The sequence below is a fragment of the Phyllopteryx taeniolatus genome, chromosome 13 (genome assembly GCF_024500385.1).
Source record: "Phyllopteryx taeniolatus isolate TA_2022b chromosome 13, UOR_Ptae_1.2, whole genome shotgun sequence".
Lineage (NCBI taxonomy): Eukaryota > Metazoa > Chordata > Actinopteri > Syngnathiformes > Syngnathidae > Phyllopteryx > Phyllopteryx taeniolatus.
In genome coordinates this window covers 22,601,226-22,622,728 of record NC_084514.1, presented here as the reverse complement: position 1 = coordinate 22,622,728, position 21,503 = coordinate 22,601,226, and the positions used below count along the sequence as shown (strand labels likewise).

Here is a 21,503-nt window from a genome sequence, read left to right as displayed (position 1 = left end):
GCACTTTGCTCAACTCTGTTGTTTTTAAAAGTGCTTCAAAAATTTGTAAATTGGATTGGATTAATATCCAGTGGAGGTTAAAGTGCAACCAAACGGACAAAAACAAAATGTCCTGCAAACTTAACACATCACAGAAAAAAGTCTTGTTAACAAGCTGGACAATGAACGAATGGATTAAAAAATTGCAAAGTATGTGAAATCAGGTTTAAAAAATGTCAATAATTTTTCATGTGCTTTTGAAAGGAGAGAGTTGAGTCAAATATAACACTGAGATTTTTTTGCTGAGTCTCTTTGGGTAATGGGACCGTTGCCAAAACTCAGAGTGGTGTCCTTAAACCAGTGACTGTGTCTAGCGGGGCCAATAATCAACAGATCAGTTTTCTCAGGGTTAAGGAGCAAAAAGTTACAGGACCTCCTTTGTTTAATCTCAATAAGAGATGCCTCCAGATTAGAGCAGTCACGTGGGTTGGTTAGTTTTAATGGCATGCAAATCTGAGTATCGTCGGCATAACACTGAAAAGTAATCTCATATCAGCGGATGATATCGCCAACCGGCAGCATATAAATACTGAACAAAAGTGACCAAGTGACATTATAATACTCAGAGGGCATGGTAATCCATTTTTTTACCATGGATTACACGGTGCTTCCTATCTGAGAGATAAGATCTAAAGCAAGAAAGTGATGGGCCTTTAATACTGATATGCGTTTCGATGCGATCTCGTAGTATGATGGACGGTATCAAAGTCAGTGCTGAGGTTGAGTAATAATACTGTCGTAATAATGAAGTGTCGCAACCCATAACGAGTAGAAGATGCTTCGTCACTTTTGCAAGGGCCGTACACCCTGAACTGGTCGCGAGCTAATCACAGGGCACATATAAACAAACCTGGTTCCTGGTTTAGCAGCAACTGCTCTGGGCACACTCAGTCAGTCGGTGGAGGGTCTTCTCTCAGACCTGTTACCACTTCTTTAAAGGTGTTCCGCAGGCTTCTATATTTGGGTCAACACTTTTCAATATTTACATCAACAATATAACCCATGCTATCGGTAATTCTTGCCTATTTGTATGCCAACAATTATTTATACCTCCAGCTCCCTTCACACTGACCTGTCTACACTCAAGACAAGTTTTACTCACATTCAAAATGCTCTTTCCAGTCTACAGTTGTCACTGAACATAAGAAAAACTAAATGTATGATCTTCAACAGAAACCTCCAACAAACCAAACACACCAGCAATATTCTGTCTCTTAACAGTGTTTTCTTATAATATACAGTATAGAGTATCATTCTGCCATCCGCTTTGTCACTGGTCCTCACTTTAACACCTGCCATGGTGAACTGCACTCCCTAGTTTATTGACCCTCTCTTCAGGCAAACAGACTAATTCACCAGCCCATGTTTGCCTGTAAAAGGTCGGCATTGCAAATGAGAATCTGTTTTCAATTGCCTTACCTGGATAAATAAGGGTTAAATAAATACAGACATGTTCTGGTGTTTAGTTTGTCAGTTGTTACAAAAAACTAGGAATCAGTTCACTTACATTTGAAACAAACATCAACACTCTTCTCTCAAAAGTTAAAAGCAGATAAGGCTCTCTCTACCGAAATATTATCAGTAATGCTAAGCTCGAGAGGGATAACATTCTGCTTCTTGTTAAAATGACTTACCTCCCAATCTTTGCGTTTGGAGATGTACTGTATAGATCAGCTTCAAAAACCCTCCTCCACGAGCTGGACACCATATACCATGCTGCCATCCACTTTGTCCCCGTTGCTCACTTTAACACCTGCCATTGTGAACTGTACTCCCTGGGTAATTGACTCTCTCTTCAGGCAAACAGACAATTCACCAGTCCATGTTTACCTGTAAAACACTCATTGGCAAGACCCCACCCTAACCAATCTCTCTGCTCACCATGCATACATTCACCTGGACTTTCCTTTTCAGCATTTTATTAACCTTTGTTCCCAAAGTCTACATTACTTTTGGTTGATCTTATTTTAAATTTCATCTCAATATAGTGGTTTAAAAAATTAGTGAGGAATACTGTAGTTAATCGCTACAGTTGGGCATTGAGAAACGATTGGAACCAACCGGGACTAACATTCTGGTTCTCCAGGAATCGTTCTAATTTAAACATTTTGGTTCCCAGTTTCGATGCCTACACTCCGCCAACCCCGAAGAAGAAGTGGTGAAAACCAATGAATAAACACACGCACGAAGAAGTGCTTGTGCCCAATGGTGGCGGCGAATAAAGGTGTGGCTTAATGACAAACAGGTCCTAGGTGAGGGACCAGACAAAGCACGGCTCAAAGACCCCTTATGATGACGACAAACGATGGACTTGGTTTTCCCTTGCCTCAATGCAGGTCACCGGGGCCCCCCTCTGGAGCCAGGCCAGGAGGTGGGTCTCGAAGGCAAGCACCTGGTGGCCGGCCTGCACCCATGGGGCCCGGCCGGGCACAGCCCAAAAGGGTAACGTGGGTCCCCCTTCCCATGGGCTCACTACCAGTGGGAGGGGCCATTGGGGTTGGGTGCAGTGTGAGCTGGGCGGTGGCCAAAGGCGGGGACCTTGGCGATCCGATCCCTGGATCGGACAGAAGATAGCTCTAGGGACGTGGAATGTCACCTCTCTGGCAGGGAAGGAGCCCGAGCTGGTGTATGAGGTCGAGAAGTTCCGACTAGATATAGCCGGACTCACCTCCACACATAGGTTGGGCTCTGGTACCAGTCCTCTCGAGAGGGGTTGGACTCTCTTCCACTCTGGAGTTGCCCACAGTGAGAGGCGCCGAGCAGGTGTGGGTATACTTATTGCCCCCCGGCTCGGCGCCTGTACGTTGGGGTTCACCCCGGTGGACGAGAGGGTAGCCTCCCTCTGCCTTCGGGTGGGGGGACGGGTCCTGACTGTTGTTTGTGCCTATCCACCAAACAGCAATTCAGAGTACCCACCCTTTCTGGAGTCCTTGGAGGGAGTGATGGAGAGCACTCCCCCTGGGGACTCCATCATTCTGCTGGGGGACTTCAATGCTCACGAGGGCAATGACAATGAGACTTGGAAGGGCGTGATTGGGAGGAACGCCCCCCCCCCCCCGATCAGAACCGGAGCGGTGTTCTGTTTTTGGACTTCTGTGCTCATCACAGATTGTCCATAACGAACACCATGTTCAAGCATAAGGGTGTCCACACGTGCACTTCGCACCAGGACAGCCTAGGTCGCAGTTCAATGATCGACTTTGTGGTCGTGTCATCGGACTTGCGGCCGCATGTCTCGGACAATCGGGTGAAGAGAGGGGCGGAGCTGTCAACTGATCACCACCTGGTGGTGAGTTTGCTCCGATGGTGGGGGAAGATGGCTGTCCGACGTAGCAGGCCCAAACGTATTGTGAGGGTCTGCTGGGAACGTCTGGCAGAATCCCCTGTCAGAAGGAGTTTCAACTCCCACCGCCGACAGAACTTTGCTCATGTTCCGGGGGAGGCGGAGGACATCAAGTCCGAGTGGACCATGTTCCGCGCCTCCATTGCTGAGGCGGCCGACCGGAGCTGTGGTCGTAAGGTGGTCGGTGCCTGTCGTGGCGGCAATCCCCGAACCTGTTGGTGGAAACCAACGGTGAGGGATGCCGTCAAGCTGAAGAAAGAGTCCTATCGGGCCTTTTTGGCCGGTGGGACTCCTGAGGCAGCTGATGGCTACCGGCTGGCCAAGCGGAATGCAGCTTTGGTGGTCGCTGAAGCAAAAAGTATGGGAGGAGTTCGGTGAGGCCATGGAGAAAGACTTCCGGACGGCTTCGAGGAAATTTTGGTCCACCATCCGGCATCTCAAGAGATGAAAGCAGTGCACAACCAACACTGTGTATAGTGGGGATGGGGCGCTGCTGACCTCGACTCGGGACGTTGTAAGTCGGTGGTGAGAATACTTGACCGCCTCAATTCCACCGACACACCTTACCTTGAGGAACCAGAGTGTGGGTTCTCTGAGGCGGGCTCTCCTATATCTGGGTTTGAGGTCACCGAGGTGGTTAAAAAGCTCCTCGGTGGCAAGGCCCCGGGGGTGGATGAGATTCACCCAGAGTTCCTAAAGGCTCTCTATGTTGTGGGGCTGTCCTGGTTGACATGCCTCTGCAACATCGCGTGGACATCGGGGACAGTGCCTCTGGATTAGCAGACTGGGGTGGTGTTCCCCCTTTTTAAGAAGGGGGACCGGAGGGTGTGTTCCAACTACCGGGTGATCACACTCCTCAGCCTCCCTGGTAAGGTCTATTCAGGGGTGCTGGAGAGGAGACTCCGTCGGGAAGTCGAATCTCAGATTCAGGAGAAGCAGTGTGGTTTTCGTCCTGGCCGTGGAACAGTGGACCAGTTCTACACCCTCGGCAGGGTCCTCGAGGGTGGATGGGAGTTCGCCCGACCCGTCTACATGTGTTTTGTGGACTTGGAGAAGGCGTTCGACCTTGTCCCTCGGGGAGTCCTGTGGAGGGTGCCTCAGGAGTATGGGGTACCGAATTCCCTGATACGGGCTGTTCGGTCCCTGTATGACCGGTGTCAGAGTTTGGTCCGCATATCCGGCAGTAAGTCGGACTCATTCCTGGTGAGGGTTGGACTCCGCCAAGGCTGCCCTTTGTCACCTTTGTCATTCTGTTCATAACTTTTATGGACAGAATTTCAAGGCACAGCCGAGGCGTAGAGGGGGTCCGGTTTGGTGGCCTCAGTATTGCATCTCTGCTTTTTGCAGATGATGAGGTTCTGTTGGCTTCATCAAGCCGTGATCTCCAACTGCAGTGATGCAGACTTTGTATCGGTCCGTTGTGGTAAAGAAGGAGCTGAGCCGAAAGGCGAAGATCTCAATTTACCAGTCAATCTACGTTCCTACCCTCACCTATGGTCACGAGCTTTGGGTCTCCCCGGAAGAGCTGGATGAAGTGGCTGGGGAGAGGGAAGTCTGGGCGTCCCTGCTAAAGCTACTGCCCCCGCGACCCGACCTCGGATAAGCGGTAGAAAATGGATGGATGGATGGATGGATGCTATATTTAACTTTTAGCTGAAACATTTATTGATGAATATTAAGTCAATTGGGTTAGTTCCACACACATTGCCTTTTAGTTCATAGGTTTTATATTGATACTGGTTATAAAGAACCCTGAGTTAAATGTTCATTCGGATGTTTGGAAAATGGATGTTCATAATTTGGACACTCATTATTTAAACCATGCAAACTTCTTTGACCGAACCCCCTAAAAGAATCGGAATTGAGAATAGTTTAGAACCGGAATCAAAATGAGGACCCGGAATCGGGACCGGAATTGCTCAAATTCAAACGATGCCCAACCCGATCGATCGCTGCAACTGTTTTCGCCTGTTAGGAACCTTTTATTCACCATATGCTATGTTGTATAGTAATGTAGTATGTATGTTTAAGATAACCTCAAAGGGTGCACGACAGCCAGGTAGCGATCCAGACTTATACAGCATAAGAACCCAATGCTGATGTACATGTTCTCATAGAGAAGAAAGCCACACAATTGACACAGCCATTCCCTGTGTCGCCAATCGTCATCCTGCAAATACAAAGCACAAACATAAAACAAAAATTTAGGGAATAAAAAAAGAACGTAAAGATAAGACAAAACTGGAAGTGGATTTGTGTTTTGGATGTTTGCTTTAACAAAGATTCACATACAGTGTCTAAAAACAATGGCATTTACCCCTTCCCCTTTATGGCTTGCACATTTTATGAACAGCTGTGTACCAAAATCAACTAAGTTGTTTTTTTCCTTCAAAATTCTACCCACAATACCCAATAATGGCAATGTGAAAGATCATTGTTTGAAATACAGTATTTGAATATTTATTAGAAGTAAAATCTTCAAATGTACCATGTGAGTCAGTATCCATGTCTTTTACCTTAACTCTAAAAATTTAACCCAGGTAAATCAGATTTCAACTGATCATTCTTAATATGTTTGACATCTTGTTTAGAGTACACCTGGGGTGAATTTAATTTACTGGTCATGATCTGTTTGTAGATGATCCCACCATTCGAATTTCATGAGAGCACAAACCAAGCCATGAGGTCAAAGGAACTGCAGATCTCAGAGTTCAGATATTATTGATCTGGGGTAGGGTACCAAAAAGGCTCCATGACCAGTAACACATTTCCCATTACTGTATTTGAAATTGAAAGTACTGCCAAGGCCCTTATTAGAACATGTCCCCAGACAAACTGAGCAATTAAGCGATAAGGGCTTTGTTCAGCAACGTTTGGTCACTTAATGATGTGCCATCCCTTCACCAATTAGGCCTTTATTGTAGAGTGGCTCAGACAGAAAATATTTCTCACTAAAAGGCACATGGAAGCCCACTTGGAGGTTAGCAAAATGCACGTAAAGGGCTCTCAGACCAGGAGAAACAAAATCCAACTCTTTGGTCTGAATACCATGCTTCACATCTGGAAGAAACAAGGCACCATACATCACCTGGCCATTACCATCCTGATTCCTTCCAGAGTTGGCTTGTAACTTACTTTTAGCAAGCTGTTGGTTTAATAAAAGTGTACAAATAATTGGAACTACTGTGTTAAAAAGACAAGTGAGATCCATCTTTATAAATCATGTGATGTTTACATCGCTCTGCACGTGTATCACGTCTGTTAAACGGCTGTTCTGATTAAATGTAGTGGCCCGTGCAGATGCTAGATAGGAATAGATCATGTTATATGTATCTTCATTAGGATTGATTTCAATCGGAATGACAAAAAAAGTCTGCAAGTAAACCGGGTTTATGAAGAATGGGAAAAACTCCCCAAATGCTAAGCATGTAGCATCAAGCCTACCAAATTTCCTGAGGCAGCAATTGCTGCAATATTGATGAATGGGGGTGAATACTAACGTGGTGGAGTGGTTTGCGTGTCCCATTGATTCTGCTAGGTTTTCGATGGCTTTATGCACCTGCTAGGGCCGCCTTTAGCAAAAGAAAGGCTAAAGACCCCTTATGACGGTGGCAATAAACAGACCAAGTTTTCAGTTGCAATATAAGCTTGTTGGTAGCTGATGGCAGGAACTTCGGCAGTCTGATCCCTGGCTGATGAAGCTCACTCTAGCAATGTGGATCATCACTTCTCTGGCAGGAAGGGGCCTGCGCTAGTGTGCAAGGAAGATATTCAGGCTGGATACAGTATAACCTCAACACACTTCTTAGTTTCCAGAGCCAGTCATCTGAACGGTTGGACTATCATTTCACTCTAGAGTTCCCCCGATGAGAGACACAGAGCAGGTGTGGGCATACTTTTTAATCTCCGACTCTGTCCCTCTAATGATTGAAATCAACCCATTGAATAAAAGGGTAGCCTCCTTCCACCTTCACTGGGAGGGTCTTAGAGGGTGCATGAAAATTCACCCAACCTGTCTACATGTGCTTTGTGGACTGGGAGAAGGCATTCAACTGTGTCACTGTTAAGTATGGGTTCCCTGACCCCTGATACGGGCTATTAGGTACATGTACAACCGGTGTTAGAGTTTGGTCCGCATTGCCAGTATTGTTTCCAGTGAATGATGGACTCCACCGAGGCTCCCCTTTGTCACTGAGTCTGTCCTTAAACTAACAGAATCTCTAGGCGCAGCTGTGGAGTTGAGGAGTCCACTTAAGTGTTCTCAATATGTCGCCATTAGGCTGTGATCTTCAGCTCACTCCAAGTCTGAGACTATGGTCCTCAACTGGAAAAGGGTGGTGTGTGTCCTCTCTGAGTCTTCTGTGCTCACAAAATGGTCTCTAGCTGTGGGTAGTGACCAAAAGTACAAGATCACCAAAACAAATGAAATGAGTTTCCTCTGCAGGGTGGCTGGAGCCAAAAGAGGTGGCTCTGGCATTGGATGCCTCCTGGTGAGGTGTCTGGAAGACACAGGGGACGCTACAAAAACTGTCTTTTGTTTGGCTTCCAAAGAGCTGGGTTCTGTTTAGGCAGCTGCCCCCACAACTCAACCCTGACATAATGAAAGATGTATGGATGGATAGATGGATGGATGGATGTACAAAATGTGCAAACATTTAAAACATTGTTTCACTTGTTTGTGTAGAATTTTGAAGGATGTGTAAAAAAAATTAAAATGGAGTGGCGGGGTGTTATTATAGGCACTGTATCCAATTGTGAATGGTTGGTTTTAGTTTACCTGAAAAAAGTACTGGAGCCAGAGTGGTAATGATGCCAGGTATAGTAGATCAGACACAGTGAGGTTTATCAAGTAAACCCCAAGCTCATTCTTTTGCTTTAGCTGCAGTGTTGCATGGTACAGAGAGTACAGGTTGGAGGGAACACCCACCTAAAATAAGGAAGACAAATGTGATTCTCTTAATTCCTGATAAGTCTTTCTATACTGTATCAACCCTACCCTACCACCAAACAAACAGATATATAGACCTTTTCCAAAAAAATTGAATATCATGGAAAAGTGTATTTATTTCCATAATTCCATTTAAAAAGTTAAACTTTCACAAATTATAGATTCGGGGCCCACATTTTAAACAATTCCAAATATTTATTTGTTTATTTTTACATAATTTGGGCTTCCAGCTCATAAAATCAACACACAGAGCATGAACGCACACATTTTAAGACTGTACACAAGAACTCAATAGCAGGATGGGGTGAGCACCTGCACAGGTGAGAGGTTGACTGCATGATGTTAGCTCATACTATACTTCAGCAGCCACTGTGCCCTTATCTTTAGTTAGTCATGCTCAAAATTCGTGCTGTTTCAGTGTTTGCGACCACAAATGCACTAGTTTAAATGTGATTATGCCTATAGTTCATTATTTGTGATGAAATTAAAATACAAAATTGTTTTGGGTTCAGAGAAGGAAAGGCTAGGTCACCACCCTCACATGGACAAAAATTAAACACTTGGAAGATAAAAGTGCATGTGGAGTTTCTGTTTGACAAATGATTTTGTATTATATACTATTCACATTACTATTCATTTGTTACTATTCATATAACCTTAAATAAGCATACGGGGGGGGGGGGGGGGGGGGGGAATCTCATTCCTACTGTATAACGAGAATGTCACTCAGTAGAATATAGACCTTTCCTTAATAGTCAGAAGGCAATTTCTGAGAAGTGCTCCTGTTAAGATTTTTATGGATGTTTTGGGCAAGCTGACAGTTTTTTTCTTACTGAGACAAGACCTGAAGGTGAAGTTCTAGGTGGTAAAATAACTCACACTCTGTACTTAAAGGTTAAAAAAATATATTATATGATATTATATAATATTATACCTCTTGCTGTTTTCTTTTTGGAAATGAGAGTGTTAGTGCTTCTAATTTTGAGAAGCTACAGTATGTACTTTGTTGCCAAAGCATAATGCCTCTTCTTATTTTGAGGATCCATGACCCCAAGACAGGTGTTTGACTAACTGCTTTTACATCATGGTGCTGCTGGTTGGCTGCTGCTAGGAGACGAACTGCAATGGCCCCTTCTGATTGGCTGCTGCTGAGGAGAACAACTTAAATTATCCAGCTGCTGTCAGTGTCCCCGTCAGACAGTTGTCACGCTACTTGTAGTGGTGCCATCAATTTGTTAGTGATTTGCGTATCGTTTCGCTGTTGTATTTAGTTGATGAGCTATTTCTTTTTGTTTCCTTAATTCATCTTAAAAAGTGTGAGCAATTTTAGTTTTAGTTAATGGAGACTTATTCCTTGGATACCTGTATATTGAGCACAAAGCCTTAAGGTTAAGCTGCTATTTTCCTTCAACTGTTTTCTTCTGTGTTTTTTTTTTTTTTTTTTAATTAGAGAATCAGGTTGTATTCTGAATGTGAATGTAATCTAAATGTATTCTGGTTTGGTTTTGTGTCACATATTTAGATTGGTTTTGAGAAAGTTGGTTGGTTGGTTTTGTGTTTAAGGTCTGCAATTGGCTGGCAACCAGTTCAGGGTGTACACCGCCTCTCACACGAATATAGCTGGGATAGGCTCCAGCACGCCCACGACCCTAGTGAGGATAAGCAGTACAGAAAATGGATGGATGGATGTTTAGCTTTGGCATTTCGGCCTTAGCTTCACCCCGAATAAATACTTAATCTTTTCTTGTGTGAGTTGTGTGTGTATATATATATATATCCCCGCCGTCACTAGGGTTGCGGGTATGCTGGAACCTATCCCAGCTAACTGCGGGCAGGAGGCGGGGTACACCCTGAACTGGTTGCCAGCCAATCGCAAGGCACATATAAACAAACAACCATTCGCATTCACATTCATACCTACAGACAATTTAGGGTCTTCAATTAACCGACCGTGCATGTTTTTGGGTTCTGGGAGGAAACAGAAAAAACCCACACAGGCGGGGCCGGGATTTCAATCCCGGTCCCCAGAACTGTGAGGCAGATGTGCTAACCAGTCGTCCACTGTTTCCACCATATCAAATAAGTATTTAGGTTTATTTAAATTAAATCAAATTATTTTGACAAATTATTTTGAAAAAATAAGACCAAGTTTAGTCACACACCAATTGAGCTCAAGTCCACGTGTATGTATATATATATATATATATATATATATATATATATATATATATATATATATATATATATATACACACACACATACATACATAAACACACAATAGACCCTTTTGAAAAAAAAATAATATCATGGATTCAAATGTAGGGAATAACAAATTTATTTATTTCCATAATTCCATTCAAAAAGTTAAATTTTCATAGATTATAGATTCAGGGCCCACAGTTTAAACAATTTCAAGTATTTATTTATTTATTTTTACATTATTTGGGCTGCCAGCTCATAAAAAGCACGAAATCAGGAATTAAAAAAATTCAAATACTGTAAAGAAATCCGCCCAAATTTTGTAGGTCATAAATGTTTTAAACTGAGTGTCACACGCTAATCATCTACTAAAGTCAAAGCACCTGCACAGGTTTCCCCAGGTGTCATTAAATTGCTTCAGTTTGGTTCAATTGTCCCAGTTGGGTTCAATATGGGGAGGACTGCAGACTTGACAACTGGCCAGAAGACCATCATTGACACGCTCCATTGGATGGGTAAGCCACAAAAGTTCATAGCTAAGGAGGCTGGCTGTTCACAGTGTTGTGTCCAAGCATATCAATGGAAAATCTAGTGGAAGGACAAAATGTGGCAGGAGAATATGCACCAGCAAAACAGATGACCGTGGGCTTCAGCGGATTATCAAACAGAGAAGATTCAAGAATCTAGCAGAGATCCAGAAAGAGTGGAATGAGGCGGGAGTCACAGCTTCAAAAGCCACCACATACAGGCGCATCCGGGAGATGGGCTACAACTGTCGGGTTCCTCGGGTCAAGCCGCTTCTGAGCCTGAGCCAAGGTAGGATGCATCTCAACTGGGCCAAGTAGAAGAAGGATTGCACTGTTGGCCAGTGGTCCGAGGTCCTCTTTTGAGATGAAAGTAAACTGGTGAGGAACAGAACCCAAGCTGCTTGAGGTCCAGTGTGAAATATCCACAGCCAGTTATGATTTGGGGTGCAATGTCCAGTGCAGGTGTTGGTAAACTCTGCTTTCTTAAATCCACATTCACCGCAACAGATTATTTGTTTTTTAACCCCAAATAAATCTTGACTAGGTGGGTATATCGCGCCAATCAGCATTTTCCTCGTCGGTTCCCCCTAAAAACTGAAAAAAATTAAATAAAAAATACAAAATTTAATTAAAATTTTTTATTCAATTTCATTGACTATCGGATAAGCCAACGTGGAGTCAAAGGAAGCTGTAAAAACTAGTTTCCAAGTAAAGATGAATAGCAAGTGATATAATATGGCAAAAATGTTTCATTTTTAAAGATGACTGTAGGAAATAGTCAAGATTAACTGTGTAGCAGATATGAGTTAAATAAAAATGTAATTAATTTAGGAGAAAAGAGTAAGCCGGAAGCGACGCCTGCGTTACTTCCGGTTTAGCATAATTTTAAGTTTAATCATTAAAATCAACTATTTTATCTACTAAAGGGCCACCATGTCACTTTTTAGATGTATAAAACTTCAGGACAAATTGACGGCAAACCTTTTTTCCTCAGTCTCGTAATTTGAAGGTTGCTACATGAATAAGATAAGAGTTCTAGACAGCCAGAGGTTTTTTCTCGAACCCAAGCACACACTACTGATGCAGGTAGAAAATTGTTATAGAAAATTTTATGCGATCTAACATGGGGAATCTACAAGGGAAACAATGAAGGAACAAAAACAAAACAAAGGACAGATGAACATTGCCAAAGGAGACTAACTTGTGATCTGAGTGTGGAATGAGCGTGTAGTAACAATGCACATAGTTGTGGGTTCCTGTTCTCGTTAATTTAAACCCAAATATGCACTAATCTGTACTTTTAGTAACAGCATCTTGGACTTACGTGTGTTGAACACAAGTGAGGTAGACTGGTCCAGCTTCCGAATATTTGGCCGCCCGGGGCAACAGGTGGATTTGGTGGAAAGGAGGAGAGAGAAAAACAGGGAGCACAAAAGGCTCCCAGGCGACGGGTGTCGCTGCTCGCAAGACGTTCGGAGCTGTCATGTCCTGTCCGCTTCCGTCCCCACGGAGCCCTGGTAGGATGCCCTGCAGTGGGGAAGGGTCCAATGTGTCCTCGCCACCTCATGGTGCGAAGTGGGGCATCCTGGCTGGGCCAGTCTTCGGCAAGTTGGTCGGACGAGAAAAGAGCAGAGAGCGAGAGCCCGAGCAGCCTAGGGGCTCCAGCCTTTTATGGCCAGCCGCAAAGGGGGTGGTCCCCCCCACACCTTTCTATCTCACCACCTCCGGGACCAAAAGGGAAGCTGGACCGCCTCTGAATGTTACTTTTCCATTTTAGGATTATTTTGTAGTTTAAACCCAGTGGAATTATTGGAATTAAGATAACGAGACCATTTTCCAACTTTGCACTGTCACGCGCCCATCAGTTTTAATCCCTGTAACGAATGTTTCAAGTGGATGTGGTTGTTGAGAACACTGTAATATTTGCAAAGTGGCATTTGTGTTGTGTGTGGTGAAACATTTCATCCGGTTCAGTTGACAAGCAGATTTGACATCAGACATTCAAATTTGCAGAAATACAATCACTGGTGGCGTTCATGTGAAGTTCTTAAAATATATCACATTGAAATCCAGTGAAGATTGTAATTAGTTAATCCAGTGTTGCAGTCGCTTTCTGTGACCTGTGGGTGTCGCTAGTGCCCTGTCCATTGTCCCAGCCCAGATGAGTAATTGTCTCTAAAGACAAGAAAGAGAAGTATTTGTTGTTGAGGCTCTTCAGGCTGGATTAATTTTGCGTCCAGGTTCGAAACCAGTTGTCTGTGTCTCAGCTTTGGTGCTCCTTGGGACTGGTTTGTGATTCATTTAGCCTCCGTGTGCAAAGTTAAATCTCGCATCCCCGTGGTCGTCTCTCTTGGCGGGGGAGTGGCGACAGCAATGCCGCCTGGTCTGGAGTTTTGGGCCATCGGGCGAGAGCATGTCCGTTACAACTGCTAGAAAACCATCTGAGAATGGGCTGAAGTGTACAGGTGAAATACAAAGATGTGATGCTCTGAATAGAATCCAGGGGTTTCTGGACAAATGGGACAAAACATGGTTTGCTGCTTTTACCAGTGTCACGTTTTTCTGTGTGGGTACGGTGGCGGACTGGTTAGAGCGCCTGCCTCAGATTTCTGAGGTGTGGGGTTCAATCCCCGGCCCCGCCTGTGTGGAGTTTGCATGTTCTCCCCGTGCCTGCGTGGGTTTTCTCCGGGCACTCCGGTTTCCTCGCACATCCCAAAAACATGCATGGTAGGTTAATTGACAACTCTAAATTGCCCCTAGGTGTGAGTGCGAATGGTTGTTTGTTTGTATGTGCCCTGCGATTGGCTGGCAACCAGTTCAGGGTGTACCCCGCCTCCTATCCGATGATAGCTGGGATAGGCTCCAGCATGCCCGCGAGGAGAAGCGGCTCAGAAAATGGATGAATGGATGGATGGATAATGGCAATTTTCTGATCTTTTCGCCATTTATTTATAAACATATTTTCTATGAAAAAATACTTAAATGGATAAAAGATAAAAAATTCAATTAAACACAGATCCAGTGTACAAATACCATTCAAAATATCAAGTAATAAAACATTGTTGTTTACATTGTAATGCAGTGTAATATACACTACACTGTCTACATACAGGCACCACGGTGGTCGACTGGTTAGCCCATCTGCCTCACAGTTCTGAGGACTGTGTTTCAAATCCGCCTGTGTGGAGTTTGCATGTTCTCCCCGTGCCTGCGTGGGATTTCTCCGGGCACTCCAGTTTCCTTCCACATCCCAAAAACATGCATGGTAGTGATTGATGACTCTAAATTGCCCTTAAGTGTGGATGTGTGCGCGAATGGTTGTTTGTTTATATGTGCCATGCGATTGGCTGGAGACCAGTTCAGGGTGTACCCTGCCTCTCACCCGAAGTTAGCTGGATAGGCTACAGCATGCCCGCGAACCCTTGTGAGGATAAAGCGGAACAGAAAATGGATGGATGGATGTCTACATACAGAGCATGACGATAAAAAGACACATTATACTTTTTTTTCTCGACTGTCTGATATGAAATCACAATAAATTTTTCGTTTTCGGTCAATTAGGATTATCAAAATTATTTCTACTTGCTAAAGACCAGAATAGTAAGAGGATTTTTATGAGACAAATATATATAATAGACGTTTTTTTTATTTGAATTGAATTTTTGAGCACGACTGTTCATGCTCCTCGAGCATTGCTGTAAACGAGTATTTGTGGGCAATGTAAACACACCACTGCAAAGTAGCAGCGTTTCTGCAGTGACATCAACCTTCATTCATTCTTAATAGAATGTTAGTGCTGTGTCCGAGGTGTAGGTTGAGCCCGGGCTGCTAACCCACTGGCTCGCGCTACTCTTAATGCTCTTGAGTAGTGGTGAGGTTTGATTAACGTGCTTTTGCATAGTGCAAGCTATTTTATTGAACTAAGCTCTCAAGTGATCAACAGCTCTTTAGCATGTCATTCCCCAGGCATAACAAATCGATTTATGCTTTAGCGTGGCTTGATTGGGTTGGTTGCTCTATTGTGGGAAAGTTAAGAACCAAAACAGATTTCTTGCGTGTGACGACATCACTCATTTGCGACATAGAAGGAATCAATAAGATGACTTGTCAGGCAAGCAAGCCAAATATTCCTAGGAACATAGGTGGAAAGTAATAAAGTACTTTTACTTCACTACTATACTTAAGTAGATTTTTAAGGTATCTGTACTTGAGTATTTAGTTTTGTAGCGACTTTTTACTTTTACTCCTTACTTTTTAAACACTTATGATGTTACGAAATATACCGAGTCATCAAAGCGTGTGTCGGGTAATGAAGGGGGCATTTTCGTAAAGCGCATATCGAGGCTTGCTTCCATAAATATGAATGGGTAGATACTAGGGTTGGGCATCAAGATCGAAAACCAATTGGAACCAGGGCTAACATTCCAGTTCCCCCCAGAATCATTCAGATTTAAAAAAATTCTGTTCCAGTTTCGCTGCCTACAGTCGGCCAACCCACAAGGAGAAAGTGGCCAAAACCAATGAAGAAGTGGCTAAAACCAACAAAGAAGAACACGCACAAAGCCGTGCTTGTGCCCAACGGCAGCGGCAAACAAAAGTGTTAAGATAATATTGTGCAAAGGAGGCTTTTACGATGTGTAGAACCCTGATGCGCTCCCTTCCCCTCCCAGCCTCAGCCTACACCGTGCGGAACGTCAGTCAAGTCAATTGGGTGAGTGAAACAAAATACGTCTATGCAAACATTGAGGCAGCTAACAAGTTAAACGGTGGGTTGCACTGCTCCACTGACGGTTTTTAGCGTTTATTTTAGTCTTCAAACCAATGTAAGAGCTGATGACAGACACAAAAATAAAATATAAATGACTTTACCATACTGAAAAGAAAGTAGAAACAGTCGCATTACAAGCTAAACATTGAGAGCTAAAACGTCACCAAAGGTCAAACTAGCAACTTTACATCACAATGAATTGGGACAAAATTCACAAAAACGTTGTCTGACAGTATCACAAAGACTAACCTTGTGTCTTATCGGTGGGTAGGTAAAGGAATCAATGCTTTAAAGAGCATTTGGTTAATTCATTACCCTTATTCTTGTCTCGTTTTACTTTTGTTTTTACCGGTGTCGTGAGGAAATAAGGAATCGGGGACTGGAATATCTCAAATTCAAACGATGCCCAACCCTAGTAGATACACCAGCGCTACAAAGTAGCCTGGCTAACCGACGTGCCGATATAGCGGCCATGTTGGGGAGGTGGACATTCCCGTAGAAAGCAATGCATGGACACTGAAATTAAGTCGTAACTTGCTTAGTCCTCAATCGATTTTCATGGGGGTTACTGTTTTGTCAACACCTAAGCGTATGCTATCAGTAAACATAATTTTTTTTTAAAAAGCAAAAGAGAATATATTTAAATGTATTCTTTCATGTGAAAGAGACTCCCAGTTCCCTTGTCGTAATTGTACGCTGTTTTACGCAACTGTATGCAGCACAATGTACCGGAATACTTGATCTTTTCGTTTTCTCGCTGTACACACTCACTCTGTCGGCACAGCTCAAAATGGGCGTGTCATATCTACCAGTACATATTTGTGCTTGATTCATTTATGGGAGGAGTTGGAAGTGATGACATTCGAAGCCTCACTGCCCAGCTGTACCACATAACCGATTTGGGATGAATCAGATTTTGACATGAGGTTTGAGAGCAAAATAATCCCCTCTTACAGGCTCCTGATAAATAACTATCATGACTTGAGGCTTATTAATTTGGTTTGTTCATCAAGAACTGTGATTTCCACAGTTTCTTCTTTTATTCAAAGGTGAGGGGTTTATTGTGTTCCAAGAAAGTAGGGTACAAATAAAACCTCACTGGGAGAGGAAAAATGACTGTACCCCAATTTATATAATCTTGCTCTCGAATGAATCAACAAAAACACAAAAAGGTGTTCATAAACAATTATTTCTGAACAAGCACTTCCAAAGTTACTTGGTCAAACATTGTTTTGTAACACATAGTCTTTCACAAGAGCCAAAAAAGACAAAAAACGCAACGCATCACACATTATTTGGTTAAGATACAGCTGCCTGTGATTATACAGATGGCCAGCAGGTAGTTTCGTGTGCACATCAAGCATCAAGAAATGTTAGGATGCCTTATGAAGCTTCATCTCGCCATCACTATTAAACACAAATATCTGTACTTTCTACTACAACCCCAATTCCAATGAAGTTGGGACGTTGTCTTAAACATAAATAAAAACAGAATACAAAGATTTGCAAATCATGTTCAACCTATATTTAAATGAATACACTCCAAAGACAAGATATTTCATGTTCAAACTGATAAACTTTATTGTTTTTAGCAAATAATCATTCACTTAGAATTTTATGGCTGCCACACGTTCCGAAAAAGCTGGGATAGGTGGCAAAAAAGACTGAGAAAGTTGAGGAATGCTCATCAAAAACCTGTTTGGAACAGGGCCACAGGTGAACAGGCTAATTGGGAAGAGGTGGGTGCCATGATTGGGTATAAAAGGAGCTTCTCTGAATTGCTCAGTCATTCACAAACAAAGATGGGGCGAGGTTCACCTCTTTGTGAACACGAAAATACTTTAAGGACAATGTTCCCTAACGTACAATTGCAAGGAATTTAGTAATTTCATCATCCATGGTCCATAATATAATCAAAAGGTTCAGAGAATCTGAGAGCGAAATCACTGCATGTAAGCGGCAAGGACGAAAACCAACATTGAATGCCCGTGACATTCGATCCCTCAGGCGGCACTGCATCAAAAACCGACATCAATGTGTAAAGGATATCACCACATGGTCTCAGGAACACTTCAGAAAACCAATGTCAGTAAATACAGTTCGGCGCTACATCTGTAAGTGCAACTTGAAACTCTGCTATGCAAAGCAAAAGCCATTTATCAACAACACCCAGAAACGCCGCCGGCTTCTCTGGGCCCGAGCTCATCTAAGATGGACTGATGCAAAGTGGAAAAGTGTTCTGTGGTTCGACGAGTCCACATTTCACATCTGTGTTGGTATGGGGCTGTTTTAATGCCAATGGCATGGGTAACTTACACATCTGTGAAGGCACCATAAATGCTGAAAGGTACCTACAGGTTTTGGAGAAACATATGCTGCCATCCAAGCAACGTCTTTTTCATGCTTATTTCAGCAAGACAATGCCAAACCACATTCTGCACGTGTTACAACAGCCTGGCTTCGTACTAAAAGAGTGCGGGTAGTAGACTGGCCTACCTGCAGTCCAGACCTGTCTCCCATTGAAAATGTGTGGCGCATTATGAAGCGTAAAATACAACAACGGAGACCCCGGACTGTTGAACACCTGAAGCTGTACATCAAGCCAGAATGGGAAAGAATTCCACCCACAAAGCTTCAACAATTTGTGTCCTCAGTTCCCTCACGTTTATTGAATGTTGTCAAAAGAAAAGGTGATGTAACACAGTGGTAAACATTACCCTGTCCCAGCTTTTTTGGAATGTCTTGCAGCCATAAAATTCTAAGTTAATGCTTATGTGCTAAAAATAATAGTTTATCAGTTTGAACATTAAATATCTTTTCTTTGTAGTGTATTCAATTAAATATAGGTTGAACATGATTTGCAAATCATTGTATTCTGTTTTTATTTATGTTTAACACAACGTCCCAACTTCATTGGAATTGGGGTTGTACTTACATTTTAAAAATTAGATTGTTGCTTTTTAAACCTTCTAAAGTTAGCGACGACGCTAAAGCAGAAGGCTGTAAAAGCGTAAACCGTAAGTAAGCGAGTTGAGCGCAATAATCATAGGCATCGTAGACGCTTTGAGCTGTGCGCCTACGGGGACACTAAGCAAGTAGGGGCCAAGTACTGCCGCATTCCATATAGGTAAACTTGTGCGGGCAAAGTGTCGCCGCATTCCATGTTTGCGGACGGCATGGTCAGTGTACTGTTACACACACGTCGTGCAATCACAACAAGGGAACTCTGACCTGGGAATAACCTTTCATCGGTAAGGATATTTTTTTGGCTCTTTTTTCAAAAGTGCTGCAATGCTTTGGGTGAACCACGTTAGTTTTTTTTTTTTTTTTTAAAGCTAGCTTGTTCAGTCTAGCTCACTGGCTGTAAAGTATGTCATGTTTGAGCCTTATCATGTAATATTTCCAACACATTTATTTGCCCACTGCCACGTCCAAGATAATGTCCTTAGGAATTGGGACGACACTTGAATACCGCCACGTCATCACCCCTCACCCCCTGCTAGCTTTCTCGTAGGCAGATGCAACAATTGTTTACATTTCCGAGATGCCATCTTGTGTCATATGAATGCTACTATTATAAAGTGGTTTTTTATTTACATTTGTCTGGCAGTTTATGGATATACAGCATGCTATTAAATTTCTAAAGGTGACTATCTGGTGTTTTGAAGTTGTTTACAATAAATGTTTCCTACTACATGGTAAGGTGCATACCTGTCTATATTTCCTTTTCATCTACTCTAGGAACACATTTTTATGGAACGAACACATTTTGACAAATTGACTTTTATGGAGGCGGCACGGTGAACGACTGGTTAGCATATCCGCCTCACAGGTTTGAGGACCCAGGTTCAAATCCGGCCTCGCCTGTGTGGAGTTTGCATGCTCTCCCGGTGCCTGCGTGGGTTTTCTCCAGTACTCCGGTTTCCCCCCACATCCCGAAAACACGCGTGGTAGGTTAATTGAAGACTCTAAATTGCCCGTAGGTGTGAATGTGAGTGTGAATGGCTGTTTGTTTATATGTGCCCTGCGATTGGCTGGTGAAAAGTTCAGGTTGTACCCCTCCCTCTCGGCCAAAGACAGCTGGGATAGGCTCCAGCTCTCCCGCGACCCTAGTGAGGATAAGCGGTATGGAGAATGGATGAATGGGTAACAAAACATGTTGCAATGTGTGTATTTTGTGTTGTTGTTTACATTACTTCTGGCAATACTGTACTGTGATAATACCTGTCATGGTTGTGCGAATTATAATAATATGAAATATCCGTACTGTATCATCTACAGTAGACTGGAAAATAGTATGCCACTAGGCTCACTTACAAATATGAAACACCCACACACAGAAACACATACACACCTCCAAATTCACATTAACACACACACACACTACAGTAAGACGATGCTAACTTCAAACTGAAGTGCCCCATAGGGTTGCCAGGAAGATGAATATCCATTCTGAAAACATTCTGTCCTATTAACAGTGCAATTTCTGAAATATGTGAATACTCAGTAAATATTTAGTGCAGGCACACACTTACCAATAGTACGAAGATATACACAAAGCAGAAGACGTACTGATGGATTTCATGGCTGATGGTACAATTCATAATGCCCTCCTCGAGCATAATGAACACCAGCACAGCCTTCTCTTTCTATCACTACTTCACTGCAACAACGCGTTCATGTTTCCAGATGTATTTACTCCCACACACAAACATCCATACACAAATAAATATTCTTGTCTCCTAGAGGACTCAACAATGGCCGAAATGCATTAAAGGCCTGAAACCCTCTTTGCTGCGTTTTCTTCTTGGACAAGGTTGTTAACGTTTCTTGCTGCCATCCTAGAAGAAAGAAAGAAAAAAATGTTTTAGGTATTACTATTACTGACAGGACGGGGAAAGCAGGATATTATCCGCATTACAATGAAACTGGAAGTCGCATTTATGGATTATATGCAAGGGTGCACATAAGAGTTTTGGTCTTGTTCTCAAAGGAGCACAAAGGAGTTGTTGCTTTTCTGCTATTTTTTTCCCCTGACCCCTGCAGTTCTCTTGGGCAGCGGTCCCCAACCTTTTTTTGTACTTAGACCGGTTTCACATAAAGACATATTTAGACGGACGATTGTAGCCGCTGTGCAGCAAGACCGAGACGCCCACGAAGCCTATTTGCGGGGGAGTTTCTCGTGCATCACTCGCTCACGGCTGAGCTCACTTGAACTGAGAAAGGAATGAATTCCATTCACTACATTCACTCAAAACATTACTTCATTTGAACGAGTCATTTGCAAAGGATACAATGTTATTCAAACCCTATCTACCGTTTTGCTCTCCATAAAAAAAAAGAAAGAAAATGCAAAATAGTTGGTATGCTAATGCACATTGACAAACTTGAATCTGGTGTGCTTTTATTCTCAGTGCACTTGCGCACCTCTGAGCATGTGACTGAGAAGTCTTGGTGTACTTTCAACACAGGTGGGGTGAAAAGAGAGCTTTGGGTTACGCCAGGAAAAATGTGTGTGTGTGTCAAAGGCTATACTCATTGACTGGAATTGTTCACGATCACTTTATTTTATCAAAGTATTTGGCTGTTATCTTAGCTCTCTATTTTGTTGTGGTTTCATTTGAAATGTTTTTTTTAACTGTTGAATATTTTTACTGGAAAGGGGAAAATGGTGGAAA

General features: G+C 43.0%; 1 protein-coding gene across 1 annotated transcript in view; it reads right to left on the bottom strand.

Annotated features, from left to right (window-relative positions):
- The window catches only part of LOC133487326 (ovarian cancer G-protein coupled receptor 1), a 34,230-nt gene extending 13,570 nt beyond the window's left edge, over positions 1–20,660 (bottom strand). The window contains exons 1-3 of the mRNA XM_061793692.1: positions 20,361–20,660; positions 8,160–8,309; positions 5,419–5,552 (exon numbers count right to left, since the gene is read on the bottom strand). Coding sequence (XP_061649676.1) covers positions 5,419–5,552; positions 8,160–8,309; positions 20,361–20,447 — 371 coding nt within the window. The 5' untranslated portion in view covers positions 20,448–20,660. The remainder of the gene's footprint in view (positions 1–5,418; positions 5,553–8,159; positions 8,310–20,360) is intronic.
- Between the last annotated feature and the right edge of the window lie 843 nt (positions 20,661–21,503).